Source organism: Colletotrichum navitas (assembly GCF_030913465.1).
Source record: "Colletotrichum navitas strain CBS 125086 chromosome Unknown LY79scaffold_118, whole genome shotgun sequence".
NCBI lineage: Eukaryota > Fungi > Ascomycota > Sordariomycetes > Glomerellales > Glomerellaceae > Colletotrichum > Colletotrichum navitas.
Genome location: NW_026850664.1, coordinates 29,366 through 55,238, shown reverse-complemented (window position 1 = coordinate 55,238; position 25,873 = coordinate 29,366). Strand labels below are relative to the sequence as shown.

Below are 25,873 nucleotides of genomic sequence, written 5' to 3'. Positions count from 1 at the left end.
CGGCCTCTTACATCACAGATTGAAGAAGATTGATGAGAATAAGTCCTCTCTCTCCACATCTAGACAACCTCGGATCTTGGAAAACGCTTACCCATCATCCAGAACCTCACCCGGCTACCCATCTCCTACGTAGCCATCGTGACGTTAACAAGCCAAAATCAAGATGGATGATACGGCAGTGGAGGCGGCAACGAGCCAGATGGGACTCGTCAGCCTGGAGCCCCACGAGACAACTCCCAACGAGACGGTGCCCCTCGTCTCCCTCCCTATCGAACTCTTCTTCGAGATCGTCTCCAGCCTCGTCCACGACATCCGCTCATGGCAGCACCAGCTCGACTACTTGACCCACGACCACCTCATCGCCCTGACGCAGCGCGTCAAGATCGGCCACCTCCGCTCCCTCGCACTCACCTGCAGGACGATGCAGCGAAAGGTCGCCCTCTTCTGCTGCGCGCAGGCCGACCTCGTCGTCCCCAGGCTCGACGCCGCCGAGCAGCTCGTCGGGCTCCTCCGCCGGCTCGGCGAGCGGCCCAAGCGCGCGCAGTCCGTCAGGCGCCTGTATCTTGGCCTGGACACGGTCCGCTGCTATGCCGAGCGGATCGACCCGCACATCCCGCTCCTTATGCAGGCGGCCTGCGCGACCCCTGGCGTGGCCGTGCCGGAGATCCTGCGCAAGCGGATGCGCGAGGTGCAGGACAAGACTGCGTACCCTACCGCGTGCTTGCAACTCTGGCCTGCCATACCGGAAGTCCTGGCCTTCCTCGCCTTACTCTCGACCAGCCGGCTCAAGGAGCTCCAGGAGTGCACGATCGCCACCGGGCCCGAGGTCCTGGCCGCGATGGCGGAGAGGCTACCGCGCGGCGAGCCGTTCTTCCCAAAAATAGAGTCCCTGACCTTAGCGGGCGTTCGTTCAGCATACGGAAACCAGTCTCTCGTCCTCAAGCCCTCCGTCGTCTCCGGCTTCTTGGCCACGAGCCCACAGCTGACCGGATTGCGTCTCGACAGGTTCGAGTTCAGATTGGCACAGCCCGTCACCGGCGTCGAGAACATCAGCTCCATCATCCTCCGGAGCGTCGCCCTCGACGTCCCCAGCTTTCGCCTATTGCTAAAAGGGTGCAAACGCCTGGGGACATTCATGTACTTTGCGCAGTCGGAGGCGGACTGCGGAGCACGCCAAGGTAGACAGCTGCCCGAGGCCCACGACATCGCTGACGCGCTCGGGCACAGCGCCGACACTCTGCGAACCCTCTGCCTCGACCTCGGCCAAGTCAGCGTGGCGCAAAGCGGAGGGCAGCGGGCCCTCTTCTCCGTCAGCAACTTCAAGCACTTGCAACGAATCTGGATCGACAGCAAGACCGTCCTCGCCAACATGCACACACTCGCGCAAGAAGCAAGCGACATTCCCGGTGCTGGTGGCGAGGTTGCTGTCGCGCGGGCAAACAAAGTCAGCCACTTCTTGAGGACCCTTCCCGGCTCCCTGAACAAACTCCACCTGTCAGGTCCGGCGCATGGGCTTGCCATCGAAATGCCATACTTGGCCGGGGCCGGCGGCCTGAAGCAGCTTGCAGTTGAGCCGGCAGTCGCCAAGGACGCCGTCACCATTCTGAAGGAAGCCGGCATCAAGGTGCTTGAAGTGGCGGACCCGAGACCGGTTCTGTGGTGAGGGTCATTGGGCCACAGGGGCAGATTTCACAACACCGATATTGGACACAGGAAACAAAGGAAGCCAGGCTGGGAACGACGGTGTTTTTGGGTCATTTGATTCAGAATTCGGATCCAAGCAATTGTCCCATTGCATCAGTAGGCGTGTTGGTAATGACAACGGAGACTGCTCCTTTTGCGCCGAAATACCATTATGCTTTTGTTACCAGCACCGCATCACCATGGTGTCTCCCTTACGTCTCATTATCTGGTGGTTCGATTTTGATCGGGAACATCAGATCAACAGCTCTGCCATGAGTTTGAGTGAAGAAACAGCATAGGTTTGTGTGATGGCATCCAGCTTTTGACCGAAGGGGTTTCTGCTGGGCCAAAATAGTCTACATAGGCTGTTTGGCAGGACGAAAGCGTCTCCATATACGCCATTGCAGGTAACATCGAAACAATAATTGGATTGAGAAATACTGAATGGGCATCGCAGCAACACCGGCGTCACTTGTAAGCCTTTGCTGCGCCCAGCAATTCATTTTAATAGAGCATATTCCGGGTATCCTGCCAAATCCGACGCCATCCCATACCATACCCTTAACTGCCATAAGGCCGAACATATGTATATCATGGACGATAACCCAATTTAGTTGTGCGAGTGGGCATCAACGCCGTCCTCGTGCTTGATGACGGCGTACGTCTTCCCGTTGGGCACGTGCACCTCCAGGTCGCCCGTGGCACGGATGGGCGAAATCTCGTATAAGCGCTTCGCCACTATGAAGCTGCCGGCAGCCCAGACCCAGACGAGGACGGCGATGGAGCAGGTAAAGAAGAGGGTCGGTACGAGGACGAGAAGAGCAACACCGATCCAGAAAAGGGAGAAGACGACAGCAACGCCGAAGGCAAAGGCGACAGTCGAAAAAGCGAAGGAGACGAAGACGAGGGTAGGCAGGAAGGAGAAGATGAGCTGGACGAGAAGGAAAGCCTGTAACAGCACGCACGTTAGCAACGCCCAGAGTCCCAAGGGAGGGGCGTCAATCGGAGGTCGGACGTACGAAGAGAAAGGGCTGCTCCTGGGCGAGATTGCAGGCACTGTCGTAGGCTTTCTGGCGGGTATCTTGGCTGACGACACGGTCCATCTGGCGCTGGCTATAGGCGTAGACGCCGGCAGCGTTCTCCTTGGCCGAGGCCTTGATATCATTGTAGTTGGTGTTGTGCGAAGCCATGTTGGGATTAGGTATAATAAGGGACGGGATTGTTGATGCTGACGATGGATGGAGGATCTTGGTGTGCGCGGCAGGGATATTGTGGAGAAGGGGGATACGGAACAAGGGGGGAGCGGGACTCAATACGTCGTGGCCGGGGAATCTCGTCTTTAATCAGATGGACGCCACTTCGAATCCAAGGGATGTCACCATACCTTCCAGTGACGGGTCGCACGACCAAGGGAGATCAGATCGAAGGAGGTTGAAGGAGGGGCAGAGGGGCCACTACCGGTCGGTACCTACACTACCGGTAGGTAGATGGGTAGGTACAGCAAGCGGGGAGCGGCAGACTGGTGACGAGCGAGTGATGGGGAATGCACGAGCGGGCTTGGTGCTGTTTGTTGTGGTGCTGTTTGTTGTTGGCTTCTGATGCTGACGTTTGACGCTCATCATTGGCTGGAAAAGGAAAGGAGAAAACACGGTCAAAAAAGGGACCGGAGAGCTTGGAGGTGCACCTTCATCTTCTGAAGAGAGACCCTTCGCGCTTTCCCCCTGCCCATTCCTAGGTTTCCCCCCCCAGGTTCCTTCCTTCCCAGGTAGGTCCCTTTCAGCCCAGGAAGTGGGAAGCCGCGCTCCGCAGGAGAGCGCGTCATGCAAGTCGTAATTTAGCCTGATGTGCCTGCGTTCAGCTTGATTACCTACCTACCGACCTTGTAGGTACGTACTGCGGGCTTTCGAACCGAGGTACGGATAGGCAGTACGTACTTGCATGCACATACCTACATCTGTCTGTATCCGTACCTCTAACTACCGGTAGGTGCCTAGCTTCCTGCCCAGATGGTAGGGACATGTGGCGTGTGGCGAATTGAAGCCACAAATATCAGAGCACCAGCCATCCCTCATCGATACGTACCTACTACCTTGGGTAAAACCTTACACTAGACAAGAAAAGCACGGATCGCTGCACGGCACGATCGGGGTGAAGTCGATACGCGATCCGTGCGCCAGTCCGAGGACCAAACCGAGAAACGACGTTCCTACCCGCTGTAGACCCGTCCGTCGCCTTTTCAGGAATTCAATGCCAACGTCACGTGGAGACACTGGGCTGATCAGTAATTGAAATCGTGCCAATCTCCCCTCCCTGGCTGACACCTTTTACACTGCACTCTAGTGTACAGATAGGTAATCCTCGTCCCTTCTTCCAAATCCACCCCATATCGACTGAGCCGAATTCACCAATCGGCATCCGGTCCGCCCCGGTCACCCCGGCTTGTGTCATACAGCGAGTGTACTGCCTCTCCTGCTGCAGGTGAGGTGCGTGGGTCTCTCTGGGTTGGTGTCGACCGAGACCACAATCGGTGCGGCGCGAACAAGTCCCGTGCGGCGTGCAACGTTTGGTGTTGGCCTTGCCATATTCACGTGCAGAAAACAAAACAAGATATGGCAGTATGAGATTTGGGCATCAAATAAGGCGTTTGAGGAGCTAGCATCTCGGGCTCGTTCGATCCGTTACGCCACTAGGACACAACTTTCCACTCCGCTTTGCTCCTCCAAGTGACAGCCACTGTAGTGTACCTACCTACCTAGTCACCTCGATGCGATGAACGGCACGCCAGAGAAGACTTCGCTCAAGGATGAGGTGGCGGCTCTGGAGAGCAGCAAGCATCGGCCCAAGGCCGCCTCGCCCGCTGTGCGCGGCACTCGTATAGGCCACAAGAAGTCGCGGAATGGATGTCAGCAGTGCAAGAAGCGTCGCGTCAAGGTGAGTTAGTTGCCTTTGGGCTTGGTACATCCATCATCGAGCCCTGGCCCGGGCTGGGAGCTCAGCGGCCGACTGCTAGGTCGGCCAAACAGACGTTGGAGTACACACAGAGCATGTCACTGACCATACACCCAGTGCGATGAGAGTCGCCCTTGTCGCAACTGCGCGCGGCACGACGTCCAGTGCAGCCTGCTTCTGACGCCTTTTTCAGCTCATCTGCCGCCCGTCGGCGAGTCGTCGCCCAAGTCGACTCTCGAGGCCGCCAACACGGCGACTCCTGATAGTGTTGGTGAGGCTTCGACGACCAGCCGCCCCGAAAGCCGCCCCGAGACCTCTCCACCCCAGCTCTCCTCGTTGAAGGAAAAGGTAGCTGCCATCCAGGGCTTGCTCTTTGAATTCTCGGCCGAGGTGGATGCTCTTCATCATACTGAACGGCACAGCCTCTCCGAACCAGCCCATGAGTCTACTGCCACCCAAGGGGAGTCCCGTGATGCTCAGGGCGTCTCGAGGTCCGACTGGATGATCGATATGCAACTCGTTCACCACTTTACCTCCAATACGGCACATACCATCTCCGAGAACCCAGAGTTTGTGCATCTCTGGACGACAACAGTGCCTCAAATCGCCTTTGCCAACGTTAGGCCAGCCCCCCTCTTCGCCGCCGGTCGTGGCTTCTCTCGGCTGACTCATCTAGGACTTCCTTCTCCACGGCATCTTGGCCGTATCAGCCATCCATGTCGCCCACTGTGACCCTGAAAAGAGGGCCGAGTACGCCACTATATCGGCCCGCCATCAAAATATCGCCCTCAGCAAGTTCTCGCCAGGCTTGGCCGAGATCGACGAGAAGAACGCCGACGCATACGTGCTACACGCTATATGCATCTTCATTCTCAACACCTATTCCATCGCCAACCCGAGCGGCTCCATCATCCCCAGGGACGTTGCTCAGTCCTTCATTCTGCTGCAAGGTAAGTCGCTGCTTCTATAAACCCCGTCGCTCACTAACGTTGCCCTCCTCCCCCTTCAGGAATCCAGAGCATACTTGCTCTGCCATTCGCTCACAAACATATATCCAATGGGCCACTGGCACGCTGGCTTTACCAAGGCAGTGTCGAGCCCGCCGTAGCGGGGAATTTCTCGGCCAAGATTGACGACCTTCTCAACCTCACACGCGGCATGGCACCCTCGGAAGATACTACGACCTGCCAGTCCGCTCTCGAGGGTCTCAAGATCACTTTCACGGCCGTCTCCATGCCTCAGCATAGGTCCGGGCTGGTCTGGCGGTGGGCTGTCTCCCTTCCCCAGTCATTTCTCGAGCTCATCAGCCAGAACCACCCGATGGCCCTCATCATCCTCATGTACTACGCAGCGCTGGTCCATGCTCTTGAGCGGAACATTTGGTATCTTTGCGGTTGGGGCAGCAACGTTGCTTCGAGCTTGGAGAAGGCCATCCAGGAGCCGTGGAGGGAATGGATCCAGTGGCCGTTGGGGTGTATTCGTGATGGCACTGACATCCGAAGAGTGGCACCGTTCAAGCCCGTGCCGGTCGAGGCCCTCCCAAGGCCGCAGCTCCCCGCCGTCAACTTTAACCTGGACTTTCTTTATAAATCAAGGGAACCGCCTTCGTGAACCATGACAGCGTTTCGTTTTTTTATTTAATTTTATTCTTGAACCGGCTCAAGATGCAGGCAACAGTACTGCGTTTCCGAGAGGTGTGCCGGCCTGTGGCTTACAGAAAAAAAAGCCCATCGGCCACCCCGGCGATCACAAATATTCTGTTGGGTCCGTTGCCCGAGAGAAGCAAACATCAGTAACAACATCGTTTCCCAGTCGCATGATACCCCGGAGGTCCTGGTCGAACTCATCTACGCGTCTTGCGTCGCTCCATGGAGGTGTCGAAAACAATCTTTGTTGGAACCATGGCACTTATAACCGATGTATCGTATCAACAGCCACGCTAGGGATCACAGTCAGTACCTAGTGTGCAGGATAGCGTTGGATCCCTTGCCTCAGCAAGCGAGCGCTGTGTCCAAAAATTCACAGAAAGCCGGGGGATATGGATTCAAGACCACTAAAGACTATGAAGGCATTCCAGGAACACCAGCATAAAAATAAGAGCAGCCTGCCATTGCATGTACCCCCACAATGTAACTTGTCTTAATTTTTCTTGTTCTTCTTCTTCTTTGGTTTTTTTTTTTTTTTTTTTTTGCTTTTTTGTGTATCTGACTTGTACTTCTTGGCACGATGTCTTTTTTTGGTTCGCCTTGGCGATTTCGCCTGACGGAGTTCACCTCGACGTGGGAGCAATGGAACAATGAGGCAGATAAAATAGGTGGGTATATATGGATGGGGATGCATGCACAAGGACGGGATTGCAAGGTTCGGTGGTTTTAGATATAAGGCAGTGAGGGGGGAAATGGAGAAAGAAAAAGAAAAAAACAAAGACAGACAGACAGACAGACGGCCATGAGAGCAAAATAGTGTGTCCCTAGCAAGGCTCGAACTTGCGACCTTTGGATATCCCGACCTGGAGGCAGGGTCATATTGATTGGAATATGAGACCAACGCTCTACCGACTGAGCCATAGAGACTGTGTTGAAGGAGGGTTACATAGTGAGTAATATGAAAGGTAGCATGACGGTGTGGAACGACTGATATCCGTACTTGTGCCCAATTGCGACGGGCCAGTTGGTGTATGAGTGGAGTGCGGGTCTCTAACCCTGTTTCAGCAGCTTCGCCACATCAGCCACATACACTAGTCTGAAGTACACTGTACCGGTAGGTAGGGTTAGTGGCTATGGGCTGTGAGCTTTGGGTGTGGCTTGGGCAGTAGAGTCTTCTTGTCTTCAAGTGCTACCTAGTAGGTAGGTAGATGCTCTCAGGAAACCATGCCCTTTTCAACTCCATCACGTTAGATACTGGCGATTGGAGCAACGACCAAACCATGACTTGAACAGGACCAGAATCCCGACGCGATGCAACTTACTCGATGAACCATATTCATGGTGTGAGCTACTGTTGTTGACTCGGTTGTCAGTCCCAGCAGTGTCTGGACCAGTTGGCTAACTAACACGTGCAGTATCTGACGCTCGTGGTTTCTCAAAGTACAACCGTCGTCCATCGAAATGCTTGGTGTAGTCTGATTTCACCCCCTCACTGCCGAGGTCTCGATAAAGAAGAGCTCCAGCCTCGCCCTCCCCTCTCCTCTCCCTTTCCACTGAAAGATTACCTGGGACGTTGTCATCTCCGTTTACCCAAGATAACGCAACCGGAGACCAAGCGATCGATGCTCACCCACAACGACATCGATACACCGAGAAAGGCCAACGGCACGCGCGCTTTACGGTGATTCCACAACCGACCCCGGGCGAATCCCATTGTCGTTACTTGACCTTGACTGATCCTGGAAGCGTTGAATAAACACCACGGCCAACGCCGGTTCTCACACATGATTATTCATTAAAAACACACAAAAACAAGCCCCCCATGTTGCACCATGCTTTCGGCCTTCCGCCACTCACTCCCACACCACACCGTCTCGCGCATTATCAACTGCCGGACGAAAAAGTCAAAAACGGGAGCTCCCTCCCCAGCTCTGAGACTCCTCTCCCCGTCGGGAAAGGGGCAGACCCCTCGATACATCAACAAAAGACCGCGACTGCACTTACGCGTATTTCAACAGAACTCAAACTCTCTGCACCTTCGAACCCCCTTTTGTTTTTCTCTTCACGACAGACTGCGCCACGCGAGACTTGACGACCTCCTCCCCCTCCCCCCCTGATCCGTCGGTCGGTCCCTTTTCCCCTCTCCTATTGGGACGGCAAACAGCTACGATTCCCATCCCCTCCCCCCCATCTCGAGTCCTATGGTCATTTGCTTTTCCCCATCAGGGTAGGACACGACATGAAACCAAAGGACATGCACAAGCTTTCGCTTGTCACCAACATGGGATGATTGATGCTTCTCAGCATCGTCTTCGTGCGGGATCTCGCCTTTGCTGGAAAAACTCGCCCTTCGGCCTCCCAAAATTCTTTTCAGCTCTCGGAAGAAGCCTCATTGGCGTACCAATCTCATGTCGCGGCCGTTTTGAGTTCGCCAACTTGGACAACCCTCGCCGGGCGAGACTTCCGTGGCCTCCTCCCGCATTTTGCAACCGCGACGCCATCCTAGTCTTCAACGGGGGGGTGTCTGGCTTGGGTAGATCCTTGGTTGCCCGCCTCTCAGCAGAGAGATGTGCTTGGACTCAAAAGGTGTTATATATCATGCGTCGCGAGCTCTGCCTCTGGCCAAGAGCCCATCTCGCCCTCTCCTCCAGCCCGACAGAGCTATCAAGTCAAAGCTCGGAAACGATACCCCCCTTTGGTTGCCCGTATTCCAGCACCGTCAACCGCTTTGTACCAGACTTCAGCAAAACACGTATCGGACCCAAACACACTTGCCCCCGCCCCCTTCCAAACGAGTCGTCATGACCTTCCGGCACAAACGCCAGCCCGCCGCGGCCGGGGAAGCCGAGTCCCAGTCCGTCCACTCGTCCCCAGACACGTCGTCTTCTTCCTCGTCCTCCCGGCGCCTCTCCCTCTCCCGCACACTCTCCACACTGCGCCTCAGGCCGGCCGACCCCAACGCACCCCCCGTCGCCAAACCGCCCGGCCGCGGCATCGGCGTCCACGTCCACAAGATCACCACCGCCGCCGGGGTCCCCTTCAACAGGGCCGCCAACCTCTTCGGCGCCGAGGGGTGGTTCCCGCAGACCATGCCCCGCGAGTGCGCCAAGGCCGCCCGGATCCTCAAGTCCTTCACCGACGAGCCCCTCGGCGGCGGCTCCACGGACCCGGCCGGCACCGCCCTGGGCGGCGACGAGCCCTTCCACCCCTTCGGCGTCACCCGCCGCGCCCTCGTCGCCATCCCCCACCAGGTCCTCGCCCACTGCGCCGGCCTCGCCATCTTCAACACCCTCCGCGCGGGCGCCTACATGGGCTCTCTCGCTGCCGGCTCCGGCCTTGTCGTCGCCCGCCGCCCGGACGGCACCTGGTCCCCGCCCTCGACCTTTGTCGTCTCCACGCTCGGCGCCGGCCTCATGTTCGGCCTCGACATCTACGAGTGCGTTCTCGTCCTCAACACCGCCGCCCAGGTCGCCGCCTTCGCGCACCCGCGCCTCTCGCTCGGCGCAGAGACCTCGGTCGCCATCGGCCCCGTCGGAACGGGCGCCGCCGTCGAGGCCGCCGCGTCGAGGACCTCGCGGCCCATGTACAGCTACATGAAGTCCCGCGGCCTCTGGGCCGGCGTGCAGGTCGACGGCACCATCATCCTTGCGCGCCACGACTGCAACGCCGTGGCGTACGGCGACCGCCGCATCTCGGCGCGCAGGATCTTGCAGACCCAGGCCGAGTGGCCCGAGGGGTCGCTGCCGCTGTGGCAGGCGCTGGTCGCGCTCGAGGGGCGCTACGCGATGGACCCGGACATCGCGAGGGAGCTGGCCTTGATGGGGCCGCCCGGGAACCTGACCCCGCCGCCGGAGGAGGAGGACGAGGAGGAGCCTGCGCCGGCGTACACACCTCGTGTCGCCCCGCCGTTCCGGTCGAATTGCGGCGGCGAGGAGGGCGTCACGAGCGGGAGCAAGAATGGCGGGACGCCCGTTGTGCAAGACAAGGAGAGGCTTCGCCGGACGAGCTGAGTGAAACGAACGCCTGCAGTTCTGCGCAACGGACAGAGAGTTCCAAGTATGAAAGCCGCTTGACAGACAGGTTGTCCAACTAGTCCCCTCCTCCTTCCCCCCTCTCTCCCAACCACCCACCACGAAAATGTAATTAATTTCATCTCATCACTCCAAACAATATCCAAGCCACGAAGTCCAGTCTGAGTGCGGGGAGCTGCCCCCTCCCACCAGCAACTAAGCTTCGGAAACTTCGCCTCCTCGGCCAGGGATCTCCTTGTGAACCCCTGCTCCCCCTTCCGGATCCAGCCGAGTCTGAGCGGTGGCCAGTTTCCCATGACAGGAAGGTTCATCTAGACAAGCAAGATATGCTGCTGCGTCTTGCAAAGATTGTCACGACGCCTCCCTGCGAGCTAGTACCTACCTACTCGTCTCAGAGAACAGCGGCATCCTTCATCCCCAGGTGCGGGGGGGGCCAGGGGGTCTGACTAAGAAGCATTTTCCCATCGCCACCGGCGCGGGGACTGTTGGGAGGCTGTCATGCGCCTGACATCGGTCCGCATCCCAAGTAGAGTCGGTACGTCTCTCTCGATGCTTAATATAGTTGCAATCATCGCTAATCTCAAGCACGTCCTGGCTGGACCCTGAACTAGGCAACCCTGACCCTGGCAACAAACTCTTGGACCCGTCATCATTAGCCTGTCTCGTACAGTAATCACATTCACTCACAGAAGCATGCGCAGCCGACCCAGGTGAATGTCGTTAATCAATGCCAAGTCAACGTCAAAGCTTGTCTTGCCATTATCTATCGTTGCCCCGTCTAGCCCTAGCCCCCCGTAAGGTCGTCATACACTTAACTACAAGTACAAGCCCTCAGGCTCACTCTCCTGCTTGGTGCGTAGGACCCTCTCTCTGGCGGACCGGAAGTCGGCCATCTGTACACGCATGCGGCGCTCACGGAGGGCAAGCAGACCGGCCTCGGAGCAGATGGCCTTGATGTCCGCACCGGAGAGATCATCCTTCTGCGAGATGAACTCCTCCAGGTCCACGTCGTCGTTGAGCGACATCTTGGACGTGTGGAGGGTGAAGATCTTGCGCTTGGTGTTTTGGTCGGGGTTCTCGAAGAGGATCTTTCGGTCGATACGGCCGGGACGGATCAGGGCGGGGTCGAGCGTTTCGATCTTGTTGGTGGCCATGATGACCTTTACGTCACCACGGTCATCGAAACCGTCGAGCTGGTTGAGAAGCTCCAACATGGTTCGCTGGACTTCACGCTCACCGCCCGAGGTCGAGTCGTAACGCTTCGTGCCGATGGCATCGATTTCGTCGATGAAAACGATCGAGGGGGCGTTCTCGCCGGCGACCTGGGATTGTCAGTGGTGACCTAGAATAGCAAGGCTACAAACATACCTGGAACAGCTGACGGACGAGGCGAGGACCGTCACCAAGATACTTCTGAATCAGCTCACTTCCCACGATACGCAGGAACGTGGCCGAGGTTTGGTTGGCGACGGCCTTGGCAAGCAACGTCTTTCCTGTACCGGGAGCACCGTAAAGAATGACACCCTTGGGCGGCTTGATACCCATCTCTTCGTACAGCTCGGGATGCAGCAGAGGCAGCTCGACCGACTCTCTGACCTCCTGGATCTGCTGCTCCAAACCACCAATATCGGCGTATGACTCGGTCGGCGCCTTGTCGAGCTTCATCACACTAACGAGCGGGTCGGCGTCGTCGGTGAGAACACCGACAATGCTGACGCTTTTGTGGTGCAGAAGGACGCTGGCGCCGGGCTCCAATAGGTCCTTGTCGACGAAGCTCATGATGCTGACGTAGTACTCGGGGCCCGTTGTGCTACTAACGATGGCGTGATCATCGTCAATCATCTCCTCCAACGTGCCGACACCCATAGGGCTGCCACGCATATCGTCGACACGACCGCGCTCGTCGGCCATGCGGTCGACATCGCCCTCGGGTCCGATGGCGGCACCCTCCTTGGCGGCCTTGGCCCGGCGAAGACGCTCCTGGTTTTCGACGTATTCCTCCTCGAGAATCAAGTGGTCGTGGATTCGCTGCATTCGTAGGAGGCGGAGTTTGCATCGGCTGGTAGGGAAGACGGCGGGGAGCTTCGCGGCGGCGCTGGTACCGGCCGCCTTTCTCTTCTTGCGGCCGACTCTGGTGGTAGGGCGTGGAGGAGGCTCGTACTTGGGCTTCTCCTTCTGCATCGCCAATCAGCTCATGAACACCTGGGATTTTCCGTTTCCTTCGATATGAAGTACCTTCTTATCCTTGTCGTCTTTTCCATCGCCTCCGCCACCCATTCCTGACTGGTTTTGACCCTGCGTAGCTGTTAGATCAAGGCCACGATGTTCCGGACAGTATTGCGTACCATCTTGCCACGGGGAGCTCCTGGAGCTCAATAATACTGTGTAAATGGCGTCTATGTGTTTATGGTGGAAGAAACAGGTAGACCTCTGATCCGATAAGCTGTCAAGGTTTCGTTGATGTGCTTGAGATGATGATGAGGGCAGGTGGATTCCGAGGATGGAGGTGGAAGCGCAGGGGAGCAAGGCAAGGCTGCTACTGCTTGCGTAGGTAATCACAGGTAGCATAGTGGCGGCACCTCAGCACAGGGCACCCAAATGCTGCTGCAGGCGGCAGAGAAACGCGACGCTCGCCAGGGCTAGGCCGGATTAGATAAGATGGGTGAGTACCTATCACGTGAACCTTGAAGCTCAATGAGTGTTGCTGAGTCAGCATATCCTTCTACTTCGACTGGGAACTAGATAACGATGGAAGGCACAGGCTACATTTATTCGGCAAGAGGTTCTCCTTGGCCAGACTATCTGGTTCCCTAGAACGCGTAAGATTACTTGGAGAAGGCAAAAACTACACTTAATACAAGGGATTGTTAAGAAACCGAAGATTGGCTACCTTTTCATGTTTGTGGCCATGGGAACTGAGTCAAATATAGGGCATCCTTATTCAGGAACAAGGGTATTCGACCAATATACATATATTCCAACAATACAACGCAATGTTTGGACTGTAATTCCATTATCTGAGAAACCCGGCTTGCATCAGCCGCTGAAGTTAGCGTTCCTCAAGTCGAAAACTCAACGAGCAGATGATCTTGTTTATACAACACCGGCAGACCTCACGCTCTGGGATAGTTATCGATAAAGTATTGTTCCCTCAGTTATTGTCCGTTTCAAAAGCTCTCAAAGAGCTGATTGATAAGGACGAATTATCGACTGTATTTTTTAATACGGTGACCCCAAAACTACCACATATATAACCATTTCGAGTATTGTCATAGCTCAAGTCAAAGTGAATAATACTTCTGACCACTTAAAGGTTTATATGTATCATTCATCCAGTATTGTGTTGTTCCCGCACTGCGAATAGTATGCAAATTGAACTGGAAACCAGTTTGTATGTGCTCGCTGGAATTTGTTGCAGCTCATTGTCCTAATTCCAATTCATTCGACCGCGGGAACAACATTACTCTACATTTATGATTTGGAAGACTTCGGTTGGCTCTTGTAGGCCAGTATAGCGATGCAGACGAAGTCATGAGTAAATAAAGGGGGGCCAAAAGAAGGACGGTCCTAGAAAGGATAAGAATATCAAGTCATCAACAATATGGAGCAGCAACCGTGGACAAACCTAACTCTAAACCCAGGAAACCAGGATTTATTATAGCTGCTACGCAGCTCAACAGTATCTTGACTAGTCTAACCCATCGAACTGTTGTATTCAGCGAAATTTTGACCGTCATCTGGACATAATCTTGAAACTAACAAGACATCATGCGTGCTACACTGTTGGTACAAAAGCAGGTAGTTGAGCACAACCAAATGCAAAGCACGACTGGCCAACCTTTTCATCCTTCCAACACTAGCAGTACCGCCTGACAAACTGGTACTGCAGCTCAAACATGCAAGGCAACAACGCCTACGTTCTGGAAGAAGGAAAGAACTAAAAGTTACGAAGTGATCCATCAGTGGTGGATTTGATTCTGAGAATACGCCATGACTCTCGGCCTAGCCGATGTTTCTCACTTACACGGACGTACACGACTCGACTAAGGAAAGCAAACTGATGCCAACGCAAGCTAGGTAGCCTACTTTGTCCAATTACTGTGAGTCTCCGAGAGTATAGTACATCTGCTTTGATGTCTTGGATCAAGTATCTATCCTGAGGTTGGCTTTGATATGCCCCGATGACATTCCCCCCCCGTCCGTCACTTTTTCCCGCCGTCGCAACCCCCCCGCGCTGGCGCCCTTGCCCCACCGTGGGCAGGCCAATGAAACCCCCTGTGTCTGTCTCCTTCCAGCGGCCCTGACAATCCAGCGGCGCTAAATTAGCGGCTTGCACGGACATTCCAGCATCATCTTTTTGCCTTTCTGAGGGGAATGGGCTTCCCTCATCCATCATTCTCTGTCGGTACCTTTGAGGCCAGCACCTTTCAGCTCCCAATCCGGATCGCCCCTCGCCCACGCAACTTTGCCCAGCATTTTACCTTTTGCCCAACGGACACATCGACAAACTCGCTTTCTCGCCAGACACCCAGAAAACGATTCGGGTCAAAAGACATAGGCAAACACTCGCACGAACCTCACGCTTCATAACCAACCACCCCGCTTTACAGTACTCGTACAGGCCCAACGAACTCCCCGAGAAGTAACGGCACGATGGCGAGCCCCAAGGAGAGACGCATCGGTAAGGAACTCATGGATATCCGCGCAGACAAGGACAAATCTGGTGTCTTTGCCTACCCGATCGACGAGTCCAACCTCCTACACCTCAAGGGATCGTTCCCCGCTCCTCCAGACACCCCGTATGCCGGAGGCCAGTACGAAGTCGACATCAAGATTCCAGATAACTACCCTTTCAAGTCTCCCATCATCAAGTTCGACACCAAGATCTGGCATCCCAATGTCAGCAGTCAAACCGTACGTCTTTCTCTCTCTCCCACATAGCAGCAGCTGCTCCCCACCCTTCGCTGGCCATCTGTTCTTGCACTTCTCCTTTCACTCCAAGACATTCTCGAAACTGACACGAGACAGGGTGCCATCTGCCTCGACACGCTGGGCAGCGGTTGGTCTCCCGTCCAGACCATCAAGACCGCCCTCCTCTCCCTCCGCATGCTGCTCGAGTTCCCGAACCCCAAAGACCCACAGGACGCTGAGGTGGCCAAGATGATGATCGAAAACCCCGAGGCCTTTGCGAGGAAAGCCCACGAGTGGGCCGTCAAGCACGCCGGCGCCCCACCCCGAGATTTCGACACCACCAAGTGGAAGAAGGAGTCTGCAGCCGAGGCCAAGGCCAACGACGAGAGCAGGTGCGTTAATAGCCTTCTGCCGCTGGATGCTTCACCCATAACGGCGTGCTGGCGAGCTAGAGCAAAAGGGGACCAAGCGGTGGCTGACAAGATTCGCAGGTACATGGGCTACAACAAGGAGCTCGTCGACCGCTTCGTCAACATGGGCTTCGAGGTGGACGCTGTGGTGGACGCCTTTGTCTTTGTGGGTATCGACCGCAACAACGGCGCCGACTACGAGCTGGAGGAGGCCTACATGGGAGATATCACGGCCCGCCTTCTGGGTGAGCAGTAGTAACGCAAATACCCAATACCGTGTCGCTACCTGACGACGAGAATGGCGCTTGCTTGGGCCCAGTCATTGGCGTCATTCGGTCCGACTAAAAGAGCCACGGGAAGACAGTCACGAACACAACAAATCATGAGACACCAGGCGGCATCGCATTGGACAAGGAGTTGGTCTTTTACACCTAGAAGGGGGCGTACGGAGGATTCTGATCTTTTTTGTTATGTTGTTTTCCTCTTATTTTGTTCTTTTCCTTTGGCTGTCATGCAGTACCACTAGCTTCGCCGCAGCGTCATAGTGTGGGAAGTCTGAAGTCGGCTTGAGGAGATATCGGCTCCGTAACGCCTGGCTGGCCGCCAGCGAAAGTACCAGCTTTATCCGCAACGAAGGTTCAGCCGGGGTTAGGCGGGAATAGGAAATGGGTTGGGGGGATGGGGGTGCTTTGGAAGGTCATGGAATTTCGACTGGCCTTGGCCTCGTGCCTCATGGGCTCTGGGGCAACCTTGCATCAACGGCAACGGCGTTTTGGGCAACGTGGAAGACTTATGATTTCAGGATTAGTGTAAGATACACACAGACAGCGTTTCTATCATTATCGTTCTTTTTCTCTGTGTCTTCCTCTTCTTCCGTTTCGGCGGGCGTAGATGAGTAAGAAGCATCGACTTGAAAACATAGCGGCAGCACAGTTGCGTCCTCTCTAGCAACTCTACTACATTGCATCCGCGTTCCTTTCTTCCGGCCTCTGATCCCCATATTTTCTGGGCTGCGGCATCGGCCGCTTCCTCTCGGTATTCGGGGTCGGGAACCCTTGCTCCTCCTTCTCGGGGTGTGGATAGGGAATCGTACGACAGCAGGGTCCTACATGCCGAGATGGCGCCATAGAGCAACGAATGAGGGGCAGGAGCGCGAGCGGGTTTTGCATGCGGCAGAAGCGTTTATAAAGCTTGCGGGATCCGAGATACAGCCTTACGTTTACGAGGGAGGGAATGACGGTGGATTTCTGTTTATTTTCTCTTCTTTCAATTCAAGGTAAGAGAGATTCCCCCACCTCTGTACGCCTCTCCTGGCGCCCAAAAAAAAAAAACCCTTTCAAGTCTATATCAAGCTGTTGATTGGGGCCCAAGATGTTTCAAAAACAACACAACGCAACTCGCACGATGCAAAAAGGTGGAAAACCGCCTCGTTGATCCTCCCATGCCGAGAAAACATATTGGCCCCGGATTTCCTCCGGCGGCGGCAGCGGCGGCGGCGACGACGCTTTCAGCACACAAACACACACACACACGATGTTTCTTTGTTTAACATGTTACATACACAGCTGAATCCTCCTCTTCATGCGCGCACATTACACGCGGGGGCCGGAGTATTCCGGGAGGGAGAGAGAGAGAGAGAGACGGGGATTTACAAGAGGTCGCGGCGGACGAACTCGTCGTACAGGGCCTTGCCGAGGCCGGCAGGGGAGGGCTCGACGATGACGCCAGCGGACTTGAGGGCCGAGATCTTGGAGTCGGCACCACCCTTGCCGCCGGAGACGATGGCACCGGCGTGACCCATGCGGCGGCCGGGAGGAGCGGAGATACCGGCAATGAAGGAGACGACGGGCTTGCCACCGTTGACGGTGTTGTTGGCGCGGAGGAAGTCGGCGGCGTCCTCCTCGGCGGAACCACCAATCTCGCCGATCATGATGATGCCGTCCGTCTCCTCGTCCTTGAGGAAGACGTTGAGGCAGTCGATGAAGTTGGTGCCGCTGAAGGGGTCACCGCCGATACCGACGACGAGGGACTGGCCGAGGCCGGCCTGGGTGGTCTGGTTGACGGCCTCGTAGGTGAGGGTGCCGGAGCGGGAGACGATGCCGATGCGGCCGCGCTTGTGGATGAAGCCGGGCATGATACCGATCTTGCATTGGCCGGGAGCGATGATTCCGGGGCAGTTGGGGCCGACGAGACGGGTCTTGGATTGCGTCTTCAGCATGTTGGTAATGCGGACCATGTCTGAAAGGGGGAAGTTTTCGGTAAGTACTCGAAGTTCACAGGATCCCACAGCAATGATCGATGGGGAGGGGCAGAAGGCCTACCATGCTGGGGAATACCCTCAGTGATGCAGACAACGAGAGGGACCTCGGCGGCGATGGCCTCCTCGATACCGGCGGCGGCCAGAGGGGGGCTATTGTGTCTTTCTGTCAACATCCTGCTCAGTGATTGGGTCGATATTGCGCGACAACGTACGGGACGAAGATGGCGGTAGCATCGGCGCCGGTCTCCTTGACAGCCTCGCCGACGTTGGCGAAGACGGGGAGACCCAAGTGCTCCTGACCGGCCTTCTTGGGGTTCGTTCCACCGACAACCTTAGTGCCTATACGCCCATTGATATCAGCCTTGGGGATGTTTTCCAACGTTTCGCGTGTGCGCGGGCGGCAGCGCGCAGCGATTAGCTACGCAGCCGCCTCGGAGTGATGATCATCGCATACCGTAGTCGATGGCCTGTTGCGCGTGGAAGCTGTTTGGCAAAGCGTACGTTAGCTCAAATAGCTCTCTCCCCTTAATGTGGGCTGCGCGGGCTGCGACAGCAAATATCGCCAGATGGCCCAGTCCCGAAACAGGGGTTCTCGGTTCAACCGTCTGTCGTCAGAAGGGGGAAAGATAACAGCACTCACGTTCCCTGCTTGCCAGTGAAGCCCTGGAAAAGGACCTTGGTCTCAGAGTTGATGCGCAGGTTGTCGATGGTCTTGGAATAAGGGCCGGCCTGGGAGACGCTGTATGCGCGCTTCGCGGCCTGGTTGAGCAGCTTGCCTGCTGGCCGCATCTGTCTCAGGGACTGCATCTTGGCGGTTATGTGTGTTGGTTTGGTAGTTTGTTACGAGAAAGAGCGCAGCCTCAACAATAGCGGCGCCAATTACAGAGAAGGGGGGAGGTTAAATCCGAGAAGGGCAGGTTTCGTTGGAGGAGAGGAGGATGCGGCTATCGTGAGGAAAAAAGAAGACAGCTGCTGCAAGCAATTCACGTCACTTTCCGAAAAAGAAGGGTCGGGCTGTACTGGAAAGAGACACACAGCAAAACTTGAACCGAGCTCTCTGCGAGACAACCGGGTCTGCAGCACGAGCCACGAATAGCCACGGGGACCGGCTGCCCGGGAAAACCCGTGCTAATCGGTAGAGCAGATGATCCGGCCGAACCAATTGAGATAGCAGCAATCAGCACGGGAGATAGCTGAAATGATACGTACCTACGTATCGCCAGTGCTGACAGCTTAACGTGTGTGGCGTCGTCCGAATGTCAGTGTGGCTGATTACCCCACCATCCAGCACCTCGACAGTCCCTCCAAAATTTCCCAGTCAAGAGAACCGGACGGTCAACTCCAATCCAACAGTGACTCTATTCCAAGGGCTTGGAGCGACGTGGGCAAAATTGCGGCAGGCAAACTACCCGGCCCGACCCAAACCGAATGATCCTCGCAACTCTTCCGAACTGACTTCACGCCGGTCATTTGACGCACTTCTCTGTCAAGATGGCCACTATCACCGCCACCGTCACCAAGGCGCGGTCCAGGAACGACAACCTGCCGCCCGAGAACGAGCGCTTCCTGCGATGCTGCGCGGATATTGCAAATGCCCTGATCGAGGATCATGAGGCAGTCAGGGACCCTAAGAACCCGCACAAGGACCTCAACCTCAACTCCCTGCGCAACAAGTTCGCCAGGAAGCACAAACTGGCCAACATCCCGCCACTGACTGCGATTATTGCGGCGATCCCCGAACACTACAAGAAATACATCTTGCCGAAGCTGATTGCTAAGCCTATTCGTGTGTTTTCCTTCTTCCGGAATTTGATCAGTTGGAACATGTCCTGACCCAGTTTTGTGTAGGAACATCGTCAGGCATCGCAGTGGTAGCTGTCATGTGCAAACCCCACAGATGCCCGCACATCGCTTACACCGGCAACATCTGCGTCTACTGCCCCGGCGGTCCTGACTCCGACTTCGAGTACAGCACACAGTCCTACACCGGATATGAACCCACGTCGATGCGAGCGATTCGAGCGCGGTACGACCCTTTTGAACAGGCCCGCGGCCGTGTTGATCAGCTCAAGTCTCTTGGCCACTCCGTAGACAAGGTCGAGTACATCATCATGGGTGGTACCTTTATGTCACTGCCGGTGTCCTACAGGGAGGACTTTATCGCCCAATTGCACAATGCGCTCAGTGGATACCAGACGTCCAACGTCGACGAAGCCGTGGAAGCCAGCGAGATGAGCAACATCAAGTGCGTCGGAATCACAATCGAAACGAGGCCAGATTACTGCTGGCAGCCGCATCTTACCGACATGCTGCGTTATGGCTGTACGAGATTGGAGATTGGGGTGCAGTCACTCTACGAAGATGTTGCAAGAGACACGAATCGCGGACACACCGTCGCCGCCGTCGCCGAGACGTTCTGCTTGGCCAAGGATGCCGGGTTCAAGGTCGTGAGCCACATGATGCCCGACCTGCCCAACGTGGGCATGGAAAGAGATCTGGACCAGTTCCGGGAGTACTTTGAGAATCCGGCCTTCCGGACCGACGGTCTTAAGATTTATCCGACGCTCGTCATCAGAGGCACTGGCTTGTACGAGCTGTGGCGGACGGGTCGTTATCAAAACTACACACCCAACGGCCTGATTGACCTTGTCGCCAGGATCCTGGCACTGATCCCGCCATGGACCCGTATCTACCGAGTCCAGAGAGACATCCCCATGCCCCTGGTTACGTCTGGTGTCGAGAACGGCAACCTGCGAGAGCTGGCGCTGGCGAGAATGAAGGACTTTGGCACGACATGTCGCGACGTGCGGACGCGCGAGGTCGGTGTCAACGAAGTGAAGAACAAGATCCGGCCGAACCAAATCGAGCTCGTCAGGCGAGACTACACGGCCAACGGTGGATGGGAGACGTTCTTGGCATACGAGGACCCGAAGCAGGATATCCTCGTAGCCCTGCTCCGCCTGCGCAAGTGCACTGAGAAGTACACCTACCGTGAGGAGCTTGTGGGACAGCCGACCAGTCTCGTGAGAGAGCTGCACGTGTACGGTACAGCTGTGCCAGTGCATGCCAGAGACCCGAAGAAGTTCCAGCACCAGGGCTTCGGCACCCTTCTCATGGAGGAGGCGGAGAGAATCGCGAGGGACGAGCACGGCAGTGAGAAGATTAGTGTCATTTCTGGTGTAGGTGTGAGAAGTTACTACGCCAAGCTCGGATACTGGCTCGACGGACCGTATATGAGCAAGTGGCTCGATGGCCGGCCGGGACCCGAGGAGGCTACCTGAAGATGTCCCTGGAGACTATTGATGATTCGACGACCGCGAATACATGACGATGAAGGACATGTGCGTTGTCCGAAGCCAGGCGCGCCCGGCATCAGAGACGAAACCTGACGTGTCTCTGGTTGATGGGCTGGTTGGCAATCCGCGCCTCAGGGGACCGACCGGCTTTCCAACGCTGCAAAACCGACGTGCCAGTCTCGCGACGCAGCTTCGGAGCAGATGTGTGTGTAAGCAATAATGAGGCCCGCGGTTCTGGGGAGGCTGGGGATAATGGACGGAGGGTTCTTTATCACTTCCCGGCTGCAGCCGCCAACGTCTCCTCCCATGCGAGAAGGCATTCATAAGTCCCCGGTCCTGCGTTGTCTTCAATGACGGACCGTTGTTGCCTTGACATGGGCTTGAGCACGTAGTTAGACACGGTAGCCTTCTCACGCTCTTCGGGTCGTCCAATACCAATGCATATCCTCGCCCACTCGGATCCCGGGTAATCCGCCTGGCGAAGACAGGCGTTGACGCTCTTGACTCCGTTGTGACCCCGGTGGCTGCTCTTCCACTTTCTCGTCTTGACGACGCCCAGCTCCTCCTCCAGGTCGTCGTGGACGAGGAGGAGACTCAGGTCCGCTGGGTCACCGGTGCCGAGGGTTTCCTTCCAGGCCTTGGCGACCCATTTGCCGGAGACGTTCATGACGGCAGGGCTCTGGATCATAGCGTACTTGGGGCCGATTGACGCCAGGCATGAGCTCCCGCCAAAGCGACTCCTGTGGAAGGCGGGCTGGGAAGGGCCCAGGAGCTTCTGGAGGTGGTTAAGGGCATGGTGGCCGGCGGAGTGGAGTGTGTTGTAGTAAGGCTCGGGGTTTCCCAGGCTTATGAGCAAGAAGCGAGGTGCGGCCATCTCTGTTTCTAGTTCAGATGAACTGGTTGTGATGGTGATGGTTGTGGATGTGGTGGTGGTGATATAGGTCTGGTGTGATGCGTGAAACGTGAAACAAGAAACGTCCAACCGGGGACTTTTGGAGAAACTTTAAGGGATTGGAAATAATGAATGGAGACTGTGCTATGTCTTGGTGATGTGCATAAGAGTAGGTATGTACACACACACAGACTACTACAGATAATGATACAAATATGCGGAAGTGAGAGTCTATGTGATCAACTGTGGAATTGGCAAACAGCATTTGCGCCCTGTAAAGGCTGCCTGCAGGGCTGCGCCACCAACGACCCGACGCTAAGACCAGGCTAACACTGATAAAGTAAGCGTGGCGCAGTCTGAGCCTCCCCATCGCTGACGTCGGTTACCGTCTGCCGGCCAGGCGTTGTTCACTGGGCTTCTTTGGCCTGCATTGACAAGTGAGTCCGCGCAATCAAATCCTCGCCAGACTCATTTCCCTTCTTTATCTTCCACCTTTTGGGACGACGAAACGGCCTTTACACGAACCGAACGATACCCCCCTTGCGAACCACCTCGTGATCAACACGTACACCGCTCAAGCACTCACTTTCTTCCAACTACTGAGGGGTTTTCACTTTGTCTTCTCCCACCCCCACCCCTACCAACAGACAAAGAGGGACACATCCGAACTAGGCCAAGATGTCGTGGGCAGGTACGACTCACTTTGGGCCACCCGTCATTGCTCGGCGCAAGCTGAGTGAAGGAGATCTCCTACCGGCCCGGACGGGACTGATGGAAGGATTACAGGCTTCAAGAAAAATGTCAACCGGGCGACGACGCAGGTGATGATGAAGACGGGTGAGCCCCTCTTTCCTGCCCAACCAACGCCCACGATACGAGATTCTGATCTTGGCAGGTCATGTGGAGAAGACCAACGACCGCGACTACGAAGTTGAGGAGAGGTGGGCAACTATCCCCTACCCACTATTCGGGCTGGAGATGCAACATGGCAGCGGATATTGACATTTTTATTCTTCGGGCAGACGATTCAGAACCATGGAGACCGCCTCGTTACGGCTGCAGAAGGAGGCCAAGGGATACCTGGACTCATTGCGAGGTGTGTGTGTTTGTGGCGACGACGGGCCGCGGTGGCCTGTTCCCCCGGCCGACGGTGGCGGTGGGCTAACCCGATTTCTTCCCAGCCATGACTGCGTCCCAGATGCGCATCGCCGAGACGATAGACGCCTTTTACGGAGACGCCGGTGCCAAGGACGGCGTTAGCAGAAGCTACAAACAGGCCGTGGAGGACCTCGACGCCGAGACGATCAAGGCGCTAGACGGCCCCTACCAGTACGAACGATGGCCTGGCCGTGATTTCGACTGCGCGCAACGAGACAGACTCACTGACGCTTGGGGTGTAGGCAAACCGTCCTCGAACCAATCTCCCGCTTCTGCGCCTACTTCCCCGACGTGAATGAATGTCAGTCCGACCACACGCGAACCCCTTCTCCCTTCCCCTCCCTCTCCCCCTCTCCATCTCCAACACGCACGCACGCATGCACGCCCACGCACTGACCCTTCCCGCCATGTAGGCATCAAGAAGCGCGGCCACAAGCTGCTAGACTACGACGCGCTGCGGGCCAAGGTCAAGAAGCTCGTCGAGAAGCCCGACAAGGACGTGACGAAGCTGCCGCGGGCCGAGAAGGAGATGGAGATGGCCAAGGCCGCGTACGAGCAGCTCAACGAGCAGCTGTCGACGGAGCTGCCGCAGCTCATCGACCTCCGCGTGCCCTACCTCGACCCCACCTTCGAGGCTCTCGTCAAGATTCAGCTGCGCTTCTGCGCCGAAGCCTACAGCCGCATGGCTCAGGTGCAGCAGTACCTCGACGCCGACACGCGCGAGCAGTACGCCCAGGGCCAGCTGGACCAGCGCGTCGAGCAGGTGTTGCAGGAGATCCGGGAGCTCAGCATCAGCGGCACGGTATGAGCTGGAGGGCGTTTTGGTTGGGTGGTAATGGGACAGGGAAATTGGTTTCTCTTTTATTTTTCCATGAGTCTGGTTTACCAAGGTGGAAGACAGACGGGCTTCCCCCCCGGGAGGGTTGTAATAAGGGGGGGAAACGGCCTCATCTAGACCTGCGAGTCGCGACGGTAGGCTTTTTTCGGAGCATGACGAAGCCCAATGACGACTTTGCAACATTGTATGAAAAAAACAAAATGACTTGTTTTCTTAATCTTATTCTTCGTTTCTTAATCAAGGGTATCATTTGGTATTCACCATTCCTGTCTCTTCTCTCTTCTTCTGGAGATCCTCTCCACACCCCACAGTGTTCCGTGACATTCATGGCTGATGCGTAAACCGTCTTCCTTGCCCCCTTTTCCCCTCACAGCAACATGGGCGTGTGGCTCAGAATGGAGTGCACTTAAGCAACAGTTTTGCCATCCAGGGTTGAGGCCTCTTGGGCTGGTACGCCCCTCCCTCACGGTTCCTATCCTTCCACACGTCGGGGTCGTCGACTACGCCCCAGCTGCCCATTGCGCGGGCCCGCGCCTCGGCATCGGCGTCGGTGACGGCGGGGTCCTAACCCTTGGTCCCGTTCTGCGCGCCAAACAGGTCACTCAAGCTCAGGCGCCTTCCGATGGCCTGCATGGCGGGGCCCAGCTCCTCCTGCGGCGCGGGAGCGGCGGCGGCGGCTGCGGCTGCGGCGCCATCGGTGTCATTCTGGTCGCTGGCGGCGGCGCGGACGTGTTTGAGTGTTTCGGCGATGAGGGCGGCGTTCATGACGCGGGTGTCGTCCTTGTCGGCGTGGATCCAGATACCCATGACCTTGTTGTTACTACCCTCGTCCTCGTCGCCGCCGGCGCCGCGCAGGCGGAAGATGTAGATCTCGTCGACGACCTCAAAGTCGGCGACGTCGCCGAGGTCGAGAATGACGTTCTCGAGGCCGCGGCGGTTCAGGACGAAGATGCAGGCGCGGGGGGCGGCGGGGACGGAGGGAGCCGGGTCCTGCATGCAGAGGAAGTAGGTGCCCTCGATGCCCGTCTTGTCCCAGCCAGGCAGGGAGGGGTTGAAGGTGTAGACGACGGCGTTGGCGGCGATGGAGAGGGTGGAGTTGATGGAGGGGAGGTAGCGGCGCAGGACGGAGAGGTTGAGATCCGTGTTGGTGCGGTTGAGGAGGGCCGGGTTAGGCGCGGGGACCGGGTGGGAGTCGACGTAGTGGGCGGCGTCGGACTCGTAGTCGGACTGCACCGGACGAGGGCCATGGCCGGAGGCGGAGGAGTGGCGGGCGTGGCCGCGTTTGCGGGGGGTTGGACGGGACATTCTGGGGGGGTTGGACGCGGTTTTGCTTTGTGGTGTTGTTGGTGGTGGGAGGCTGTTGTGGTGGTGTTGACGGCGTGGCGTCGGGGAGGTGCGTGTTGGCTGCGCTCTCTCCCTCCCTCTCTCTTCGATCGATTGATTGGTTTATCGGAAAATGAGAGGTAAAAAAATGGGCCGTTTGGTGGTGAGTAGACTGTTCAGCGGGGAGCAAATGGTATGAAGACGATCGTGGGTATGAGGCTTGGTGTCGACGCTTCGGGATGGGACGTTGATGCCAGAAAGAAGCTCTCAAGTTACTGAGGTGGGCCCGAAGCAGCCGTACCGGTACCTTATCCTCATCGTCTGGCGTCACTCTCTTCTTATCGGACCTTATCGGACCTAATCGTCGCTACCCCGCCAATCCCAGCACTGTGGCGGTGCACCCAAATGCACCGTAACCCCCATTCAGCGGCCTGGTGGCGCTGTCAGCAGCAGTGTCTGGCAGCCCCTGCGGTGTG

At 56.6% G+C, this 25,873-nt stretch overlaps 11 protein-coding genes and 1 non-coding gene across 12 annotated transcripts; 6 read left to right on the top strand and 6 right to left on the bottom strand.

Moving 5' to 3' along the window:
• Window positions 1-163: 163 nt before the first annotated feature.
• On the top strand, window positions 164-1,663 carry LY79DRAFT_674339 (uncharacterized protein; the record flags this gene model as incomplete). Its single annotated transcript, XM_060564284.1, has 1 exon — window positions 164-1,663. The coding sequence occupies one exon, from the start codon at window positions 164-166 to the stop codon at window positions 1,661-1,663; it is 1,500 nt and encodes a 499-aa protein (XP_060408129.1).
• A 532-nt stretch (window positions 1,664-2,195) lies between these two features.
• On the bottom strand, window positions 2,196-2,979 carry LY79DRAFT_57246 (uncharacterized protein). Its single transcript, XM_060559363.1, has 2 exons — window positions 2,703-2,979; window positions 2,196-2,632 (listed from the first exon to the last, which is right to left on the bottom strand). The coding sequence occupies exons 1-2, from the start codon at window positions 2,871-2,873 to the stop codon at window positions 2,294-2,296; spliced, it is 510 nt and encodes a 169-aa protein (XP_060408128.1). The 5' UTR covers window positions 2,874-2,979; the 3' UTR covers window positions 2,196-2,293.
• Window positions 2,980-4,452: 1,473 nt separating this feature from the next.
• LY79DRAFT_527780 (uncharacterized protein) lies at window positions 4,453-6,243 on the top strand (the record flags this gene model as incomplete). Its single annotated transcript, XM_060555961.1, has 4 exons — window positions 4,453-4,614; window positions 4,750-5,250; window positions 5,309-5,582; window positions 5,642-6,243. The coding sequence occupies 4 exons, from the start codon at window positions 4,453-4,455 to the stop codon at window positions 6,241-6,243; spliced, it is 1,539 nt and encodes a 512-aa protein (XP_060408127.1).
• Window positions 6,244-7,097: 854 nt separating this feature from the next.
• On the bottom strand, window positions 7,098-7,205 carry LY79DRAFT_t262. Its single transcript has one exon. It is a non-coding gene; the product is annotated as a tRNA-Met (tRNA).
• A 1,874-nt stretch (window positions 7,206-9,079) lies between these two features.
• On the top strand, window positions 9,080-10,288 carry LY79DRAFT_674336 (uncharacterized protein; the record flags this gene model as incomplete). Its single annotated transcript, XM_060564283.1, has 1 exon — window positions 9,080-10,288. The coding sequence occupies one exon, from the start codon at window positions 9,080-9,082 to the stop codon at window positions 10,286-10,288; it is 1,209 nt and encodes a 402-aa protein (XP_060408126.1).
• Window positions 10,289-11,043: 755 nt separating this feature from the next.
• Window positions 11,044-12,900, bottom strand: LY79DRAFT_57131 (26S protease regulatory subunit 4-like protein). The gene is made up of 4 exons (XM_060559230.1): window positions 12,655-12,900; window positions 12,545-12,604; window positions 11,678-12,484; window positions 11,044-11,631 (listed from the first exon to the last, which is right to left on the bottom strand). Exons 1-4 carry the CDS (start codon window positions 12,655-12,657, stop codon window positions 11,125-11,127), a joined length of 1,377 nt encoding a protein of 458 aa, XP_060408125.1. The 5' UTR covers window positions 12,658-12,900; the 3' UTR covers window positions 11,044-11,124.
• Window positions 12,901-14,557: 1,657 nt separating this feature from the next.
• On the top strand, window positions 14,558-15,886 carry LY79DRAFT_678653 (ubiquitin-conjugating enzyme; the record flags this gene model as incomplete). The annotated part of the gene is made up of 3 exons (XM_060564508.1): window positions 14,558-15,223; window positions 15,251-15,612; window positions 15,712-15,886. The coding sequence occupies exons 1-3, from the start codon at window positions 14,963-14,965 to the stop codon at window positions 15,884-15,886; spliced, it is 798 nt and encodes a 265-aa protein (XP_060408124.1). The 5' UTR covers window positions 14,558-14,962.
• Window positions 15,887-16,860: 974 nt separating this feature from the next.
• LY79DRAFT_570802 (succinate-CoA ligase) lies at window positions 16,861-19,169 on the bottom strand. Its single transcript, XM_060559193.1, has 5 exons — window positions 18,531-19,169; window positions 18,345-18,373; window positions 18,103-18,229; window positions 17,952-18,040; window positions 16,861-17,868 (listed from the first exon to the last, which is right to left on the bottom strand). Exons 1-5 carry the CDS (start codon window positions 18,695-18,697, stop codon window positions 17,279-17,281), a joined length of 1,002 nt encoding a protein of 333 aa, XP_060408123.1. The 5' UTR covers window positions 18,698-19,169; the 3' UTR covers window positions 16,861-17,278.
• Window positions 19,170-19,381: 212 nt separating this feature from the next.
• Window positions 19,382-21,171, top strand: LY79DRAFT_527818 (ELP3 family histone acetyltransferase; the record flags this gene model as incomplete). The annotated part of the gene is made up of 2 exons (XM_060555964.1): window positions 19,382-19,676; window positions 19,739-21,171. 2 exons carry the CDS (start codon window positions 19,382-19,384, stop codon window positions 21,169-21,171), a joined length of 1,728 nt encoding a protein of 575 aa, XP_060408122.1.
• A 286-nt stretch (window positions 21,172-21,457) lies between these two features.
• On the bottom strand, window positions 21,458-22,060 carry LY79DRAFT_527815 (peptidyl-tRNA hydrolase; the record flags this gene model as incomplete). Its single annotated transcript, XM_060555963.1, has 1 exon — window positions 21,458-22,060. One exon carries the CDS (start codon window positions 22,058-22,060, stop codon window positions 21,458-21,460), a length of 603 nt encoding a protein of 200 aa, XP_060408121.1.
• A 445-nt stretch (window positions 22,061-22,505) lies between these two features.
• LY79DRAFT_570794 (BAR domain-containing protein) lies at window positions 22,506-24,284 on the top strand. Its single transcript, XM_060559192.1, has 7 exons — window positions 22,506-22,769; window positions 22,865-22,915; window positions 22,974-23,019; window positions 23,101-23,174; window positions 23,260-23,407; window positions 23,479-23,537; window positions 23,650-24,284. Exons 1-7 carry the CDS (start codon window positions 22,757-22,759, stop codon window positions 24,042-24,044), a joined length of 786 nt encoding a protein of 261 aa, XP_060408120.1. The 5' UTR covers window positions 22,506-22,756; the 3' UTR covers window positions 24,045-24,284.
• LY79DRAFT_570786 (Dcp1-like decapping family protein) lies at window positions 24,285-25,700 on the bottom strand. The gene has a single exon (XM_060559191.1). The coding sequence runs from the start codon at window positions 25,377-25,379 to the stop codon at window positions 24,639-24,641; it is 741 nt and encodes a 246-aa protein (XP_060408119.1). The 5' UTR covers window positions 25,380-25,700; the 3' UTR covers window positions 24,285-24,638.
• Window positions 25,701-25,873: the final 173 nt, after the last annotated feature.